At 44.0% G+C, this 7,615-nt stretch overlaps 1 protein-coding gene across 3 annotated transcripts; it reads left to right on the top strand.

Moving 5' to 3' along the window:
* The first annotated feature begins 234 nt into the window (after positions 1-234).
* B2M (beta-2-microglobulin) lies at positions 235-7,167 on the top strand. Of its 3 annotated transcripts, XM_011941186.1 has the most exons (4): positions 235-372; positions 4,475-4,753; positions 5,382-5,409; positions 6,663-7,167. In XM_011941186.1, exons 1-3 carry the CDS (start codon positions 306-308, stop codon positions 5,393-5,395), a joined length of 360 nt encoding a protein of 119 aa, XP_011796576.1. In that variant the 5' UTR covers positions 235-305; the 3' UTR covers positions 5,396-5,409; positions 6,663-7,167. The 3 variants fall into 3 exon arrangements, 2 of the variants coding, with proteins under 2 accessions (XP_011796576.1, XP_011796574.1); XR_001001668.1 differs by having other exon boundaries at positions 240-372; positions 4,475-5,409; XM_011941184.1 differs by having other exon boundaries at positions 240-372; positions 4,475-7,167.
* The last annotated feature ends 448 nt before the right edge of the window (positions 7,168-7,615 follow it).

Below are 7,615 nucleotides of genomic sequence, written 5' to 3' on the forward strand. Positions count from 1 at the left end.
AGCTGAAGTCCTAGAATGAGCGCCACGTGTCCCAAGCTGGGGCGCGCACCCCAGATCGGAGGGCGTCGATGTACAGACAGCAAACCCACTCAATCTAGTGCATGCCTTCTTAAACATCACGAGACTCTAAGAAAAGGAAACCGAAAACGGGAACGTCCCTCTCTCTAACCTGGCACTGCGTCGCTGGCTTGGAGACGGGTGACGGTCCCCGCGGGCCTTGCCCTGATTGGCTGTGCCCGCGTGGAATATAAGTGGAGGCGTCGCGCCCGGCGGGCATTCCAGCGGCGGACAGCACTCGGGCCGAGATGTCTCCCTCAGTGGCCTTAGCCGTGCTCACGCTACTCTCTCTCTCTGGCCTGGAGGCTATCCAGCGTGAGTCTCTCCTACCCTCCCGCTCTGGTCCTTCCTCTCCCGCTCCGCACCCTCTGTGGCCCTCTCTGTGCTCTCTCGCTCCGTGACCTCCCTTCTCCAAGTTCTCCTTGGTGGCCTGCCGGGGGGCTAGTCCAGGGCTGGGTCTCCGGGAAGCGGTGGGGTGGCCTGGGAATGGGAAAGGGGGTGCGCACCCGGGACGCGCGCTTCTTGCCCCTTTCGGCGGGGAGCAGGGGAGACATTTGGCCTACGGCGACTGGAGGGTCGGGACAAAGTTTAGGGCGTTGATAAGCGTCAGAGCGCCGAGGTTGGGGGAGGGTTTCTCTTCCGCTCTTTCGCGCGTCCTCTGGCTCCCCGAGCGCAGCTGGAGTGGGGGACGGGTAGGCTCGCCCCAAAGGCGCGGAGCTGAGGGCTGTGAATGCGTGGAGGGGCGCCTGGGGTCTGGGGCGGGCGTCGCCCGGGTAAACCTGTCTGCTGCAGCTCTGCTTCCCTCGGACCGGAGAGCTGGGGACTTCGTCTTGGAGCCGCTAAGTTCGCCTGCCCTGCACCTCCGGGTCTATGTGGGGCCACACTGTGGCGGGGAAACAGCAAGCGACGTTTGTAGAATGCTTGGCTGTGATACAAAGCAGTTTCGAATCATTAACCTATTTGTTCCCATCACATGTCACTTTTAAAAATCATAAGAACTACCCGTTATTGACATCTTTCTGTGTGCCAAGGACTTTACGTGCTTTGCGTCATTTAATTTTTAAAATAGTTATCTTCCACCATGGATAACTACTATGGTTACCTTCTGCCTCTCACAGATGAAGAAACTGAGGCACCGAGATTTTAAGAAACTTAATTACACAGGGGATAAATCGAGATTGAAATCAAGCCTGACCAGGGCCTTTTGGGGGAGCGCATGCCTTTTGGGTGTAATTCGTTGGTTTTTTTTAAAGAAACATGCCTGCCTTCTGCGTGAGATTCTCCAGAGCAAACCCGGGCGGCCACGGGCCCTGTGGTCTTTTCTTACAGAAGGATTCCTCTTTGGCTCTTTGCCTGGTTCTTTCCGAGATGTACTGTGCCTCTTACTTTCGGTTTTGAAAACATGAGGGCGCTGGGCGTGGTGGCTCACGCCTGTAATCCCAGCACTTAGGGAGGCTGAGGAGGGAGGATCGCTTGAGGTCAGTAGTTGAGACCAGCCTGGTCAACATGGTGAAACCTTGTCTCTACAAAAAATAAAAACAAAAATTAGCCGGGTGTGGTGGCTGGCGCCTGTGGCCCAAGCTACTCGGGTGGCTGAGGCGGGAGGATCTCTTAAGCCCAGGAGTTTGAGTTATCATGGCGCCAGTGCATTCCAGTCTGGGCAACAGAGCGAGACCTTGTCCCTTAAAAAAGACAAAAAAAAAAAGAAGAAGAAAGAAAAAAGTGAAGGTTTGTCAAAGTCAGGGGAGTTGTAAAACCATTAATAAAGATAATCTAAGATGGTTACCAAGACTGTTGAGGACACCAAAGATCTTGAGGACTTTCTAAATACCTGGCAATACGCTAAGCCGTCTCACCTTTTCCCCCTGGCAAAACATGATCAAAAGCAGAATGTTTTGATCATGAGAAAATTGCATTTAATTTGAATACAATGTATTTACAACATAAAGGATAATGTATATATCATCACCATTACTAGTATTTGCTGGTTATGTTAGATGTCGTTTTAAAAAATAACAATCAGATTTTTTTAAAAAATCTTATTTTGAAAATTTCCAAAGTAATACATGCCATGCATAGACCATTTCTGGAAGATACCACAAGAAGCATGTAATGGTGATTACCTCTGAAGGTCTTTTTTCCCCTCTGTCCTGTGTGTGGTTTTGTTTTGTTTTACTGTGGGCATAAATTAATTTTTCAGTTAAGTTTTGTAAGCTTAAATAACTCTCCAAAAGTCACAAAGCCAGTAACTGGTTGAGCCCCAATTCAAACCCAGCCTGTCTGATACTTGTCCTCTTCTTAGAAAAGATTAAAGTGATGCTCTCACCAAATCTTGCTGCCTTCCCACAAACAGAGAGTTCCAGGCAGGATGAATCTGCGCTCTGACCCCTGAGGCATTTATTAGTTTCTTATTATTAGAAGCTCAGATGCAAAGAACTCTCTTAGCTTTTAATATTATGAAAAAAATCAGGTCTTCATTAGATTCCCCAATCCACCTCTCGATGGGGCTAGTAGCCTTTCCTTGATGATAGGGTGTTTCTAGAGAGATATATCTGGTCAGCCTGTAATCCCAGCACTTTGGGAGGCCGAGACGGGTGGATCACGAGGTCAGGAGATCGAGACCATCCTGAGCTACACGGTGAAACCCCGTCTCTACTAAAAAAATACAAAAAACTAGCCGGGCGACATGGCGGGCGCCTGTAGTCCCAGCTACTCGGGAGGCTGAGGCAGGAGAATGGCGTAAACCCGGGAGGCGGAGCTTGCAGTGAGCCGAGATCGTGCCACTGCACTCCAGCCTGGGCGACAGAGCTAGACTCCGTCTCCAAAAAAAAAAAAAAAAAAAAAAAAAAGAGATATATCTGGTCAAGGTGGCCTGGTACTCCTCCTTCTCCCCACAACCTCCCAGACATGGAGGAGTAGCTGCCTTTTAGTGATCATGTACCCTGAATATAAGTGTATTTAAAAGAATTGTGTACACATATATTTAGTGTCAATCCATATATTTAGTAGCACTAACACTTCTCTTCATTTTTGATGAAAAATATAGAGTTCATAATATTTTCTTTCCACTTCCCCATGGATGGTTTAGTCATGCCTCTCATTTTGGAAAGCACTGCTTCTGTAACATTAGGCAATGTATTCCCAGCCTGGCTAGTTTACAGCAATCACCTGTGGATGCTAATTAAAACGCAAATCCCACTGTCACATGCATTACTCCATTTGATCATAATGAAAAGTATGTTCTGTCCCATTTGCCATAGTCCTCACCTATCCCTGTTGTATTTTATCTGGTCCAACTCAACCATTTAAGGTATTTGCCAGCTCTTGTATGCATTTAGGTTTTATTTCTTTGTTTTCTAGCTCATGAAATTAGGTACAAAATCAGAGAGGGATCTGGCATATAAACCCTCGGCAGAAATAAAGAGGTTTTGTTGTTTGGTAAGAACATACCTTGGATTGGGCTGGGCGTAGTAGCTCATGCCTGTAATCCCAGCACTTTGGGAGGCCAAGGCAGGCAGATCACTAGAGGTTGGGAGTTCGAGACCAGCCTGGCCAATATAGTGAAACCTCGTCTCTACTAAAAATACAAAAATTAACCAGGCATGGTGGTGTGTGCCTGTAGTCCCAGGAATCACTTGAACCAAGGCAGAGGTTGCAATGAGCTGAGATCTCGCCACTGCACTCCAGCCTGGGCAACAGAATGAGATTCCATCTCAAACAAACAAACAAAAAACCAACAAAAACAACAAAATAAAACATACCTTGGGTTGATCTGCTTAGGAACCTGAGGTAATAATAATAACATCTGCCATGTACAGAGCAATTGCTGTATCTCAGGCACTCTTCTAGACACTTAATACAGTTTAGAAAATCAGGTGGGTGTAGATCGAGGCAGGAGCAGGAACCAAAAAGAAAGGAGTAAACATAAGGAAGAAAATGGAAGGGGTGGAAACAGAGTACAGTAACATGAGTAATTTGATGGGGCTATTATGAACTGAGAAATGACCTTTGAAAAGGAGCTTGGAGCCAAATCATGGAGAGTCTTGAGTGATGTGTTAAAGAATGCTATGAGTGCTAAGAAGCCATCAGAAGTGCTTGAGAGCATCCAGAAAAAGGTTCTTAAAAATGCAGCACAATCTCCAGTGACAGAAGATACTGCTAGAAATCTGCTAGAAAAAAAACCAAAAAAGTCATGTATAGAGGAATTATGAGGGAAAGATACCAAGTCATGGTTTATTCCTCAAAATGGAGGTGGCTTGTTGGGAAGGGGGAAGCTCATTTGGCCAGAGTGGAAATGGAATTGGGAGAAATCGATGATCAAATGTAAACACTTGGTGCCTCATGGAGCTTGAGACCAAGTTAGCCCCAGGTGAAATATCCTGGCAATATTAATGTGTCTTTTCCCTGTGTTCCTCAGGTACTCCAAAGATTCAGGTTTACTCACGCCATCCACCAGAGAATGGAAAGCCAAATTTCCTGAATTGTTATGTGTCTGGGTTTCATCCATCTGATATTGAAGTTGACTTACTGAAGAATGGAGAGAAAATGGGAAAAGTGGAGCATTCAGACTTGTCTTTCAGCAAAGACTGGTCTTTCTATCTCTTGTACTACACTGAATTCACCCCCAATGAAAAAGATGAGTATGCCTGCCGTGTGAACCATGTGACTTTGACAGGGCCCAGGACAGTTAAGTGGGGTAAGTCTTACATTCTTTTGTAAGCTGCTGAAAGTTGTGTATGAGTAATCATATCATAAAGCTGCTTTGATATAAAAAAAGTCTATGGCTATACTACCCTGAATGAGTCCCATCCCATCTGATATAAACAATCTGCATATTGGGATTGTCAGAGAATGTTCTTAAAGATCAAATTAGTGGCACCTGCTGAGAGATTGCTGCACAGCATGGTTTCTGAACCAGTAGTTTCCCTGCAGTTGAGCAGGGAGCAGCAGCAGCACTTGCATGAATACAGATGCACTCTTAACACTTCTTACCTACTGGCTTCCTCTAGCTTTTGTGGCAGCTTCAGGTATATTGAGCACTAACGAACATCTCAAGAAGGTATAGACCTTTGTTTGTAAGTCCTGCGTATCCTAGCATCCTATAATCCTGGACTCCTCCAGTACTCTCTGGCTGGATTGGTATCTGAGGCTAGTAGGAAGGGCATGTTCCTGCTGGGTAGCTCTAAACAAGGTATACATGGATAGGAACAGCAGCCTATTCTGCCAGCCTTATTTCTAACCATTTTAGACATTTGTTAGTACATGGTATTTTAAAAGTATAACTTAATGTCTTCCTTTTTCTTTCTCCACTGTCTTTTTCATAGATCGAGACATGTAAGCAGCATCATGGAGGTAAGTTTTTGACCTTAAGAAAATGTTTTTGTTTCACTATCCTGAGGACTATTTATAGACAGTTCTAACATGATAACCCTCACTATGTGGAGAACATTGACAGAGTAGCATTTTAGCAGGCAAAGAAGAATCCTACAGGGTCACATTCCCTTCTCCTGTGGTATGAAGAAGGTGTGTGGCCCCGGGTGTGGCCACATTACTGACCCTCTACAGAGAGGGCAAAGGAACTGCCAGTATGGTATTGCAGGATAGAGGCAAGTGGTTACCCACATTACCTGCAAGGCTTTGATCTTTCTTCTGCCATTTCCACATTGGACATCTCTGCTGAGAAGAGAAAATGAATCACTCTCTTCCTTTGTATAATAGTTGTTTTATTCTTCAGACAGAAGAGAGGAGTTATACAGTTCTGCAGACATCCCATTCCTGTGTGGGGACTGTGTTTGCCTCTTAGAGGCTCCCAGGCCACTAGATGAAATAAAGGGAACCAGATTGTTAAAACTTGATGTAGTGATACTATAATAGATGTAACTACAAGGAACTCTAGAAGCAAGAGAGAGGGAGGAACTTGGACTTCTCTGCATCTTTAGTTGGAGTCCAAATGTATAAGATCCAGCTTTTCAGTGAAATTCTACTGCCCAGGGTACCTTGATGCTGAAAACCCATTCAAATCTCCTGTTATATTCTAGAACAGGGAATTGATTTGGGAGAGCATCAGGAAGGTGGATGATCTGCGCAGTCACACTGGTAGTAAATTGTAGAGCCAGGACTTGAACTCGAATATAGTCATGTGTTACTTAATGACAGGGACATATTCCAAGAAATGCTTACACAAACCTAGGTATTGTAGCCTACTACACACATAGGCTACATGGTCTAGCCTGTTGCTCCTAAGCTACAAACCTGTACAGCCTGTTACTGTACTGAATACTGTGGGCAGTTGTAACACAATAGTATTTGTGTATCTAAACACAGAAAAGGTACAGTAAAAAGTATGCTATTTTAATCTCATGAGACCACTGTCATATATACAGTCCAGCACTGACCAAAATATCATATCAGCATTTTTTCTTCTAAGATTTTGGCAGCACCAAAAGGATACACTAACAGGATATACTCTTTGTAATGGGTTTGGAGAACTGTCTGCAGTTACTTCTTTTAAAAAGGTGATCTACAAAGTAGAAATTAGACAGGTTTGGTAATGAGATCTGCAATCCAAATAAAATAAATTCATTTGCTCACCTTTTTCTTTTCAGGTTTGAAGATGCCGCATTTGGATTGGATGAATTCCAAATTCTGCTTCCTTGCTTTTTAATATTGATATGCTTATACAATTTATGCAAAAAATGCAGAGTTATAATAATGTTAACACAGGCATGATCTTTTTTATAATTCTACTTGGAGTGCTATCTCCACGTTTGAGGTATCTGCTGGTAGCTCTAGGAGGGCTGGCAACTTAGAGGTGGGGAGCAGAGAATTCTCATATTCAACATCGACATCTTGGTCGGCTCTGAACTCTTCAATCTCTTGCACTTGAAGCTTGATAAGATAGTTATGCGTGTATAAGTTAACTTCCAATTTACATACTGTGCTTAGAATTTGGAGGAAAAATTTAGAAATATAATTGATAGGGTTATTGGAAATCTGTTATAATGAGTAAAACATTTTGTCATATAAGATTCATATTTCTTATACATTTGATAAGTTGTGGTTAATCTGTTCATTTTTGTTCCACGAGTTAAATAAAACCATGAAACTTGATGTTTCATGTTTAGAGGAATATAAGTTGTCTCTTATATCTCGCTCCCACTTTTACCCCTTTATTTTCAAACAGGGAAACAGTCTTCAAGTGCCACGTGGTAAAAAGTGTGAACCCCTTGTATATAGGGTTTGGCTCACAGTGTAAAGGGCCTCAGTGATCCACATTTTCCAGATTAGGAATCTGATGCTCAAAGAAGTTAAATGGCATAGTTGGGGTGACACAGCTGTCTAGTGAGAGGCCAGCCTTCTATACTTTAGCCAGAGTTCTTTCTTGTGGGCCAGGTCATGAGGAGTATGCAGACTCTAAGAGGGAGCAAAAGTATCTAAGGATTTAATATTTTAGCAAGGAATAGATACACAGTCATCCCTTGGTCTCCCTGGGGGATTGGTTTCAGGACCGCTTCTTGGACACCAAAATCTCTGGATATTTAAGTCCCTTCTATAACAT

Source organism: Colobus angolensis, unplaced genomic scaffold, assembly GCF_000951035.1.
Source record: "Colobus angolensis palliatus isolate OR3802 unplaced genomic scaffold, Cang.pa_1.0 Scaffold199, whole genome shotgun sequence".
NCBI lineage: Eukaryota > Metazoa > Chordata > Mammalia > Primates > Cercopithecidae > Colobus > Colobus angolensis.

What these genes read in the sequence shown, in the direction of transcription:
- B2M (XM_011941184.1), top strand. Translation starts at nt 306, where the DNA reads ATGTCTCCCTCAGTGGCCTTAGCCGTGCTCACGCTACTCTCTCTCTCT. An exon ending in TGGCCTGGAGGCTATCCAGC is followed by an intron (nt 373 to 4,474) that starts GTGAGTCTCTCC and finishes TGTGTTCCTCAG; the next exon opens with GTACTCCAAAGATTCAGGTT.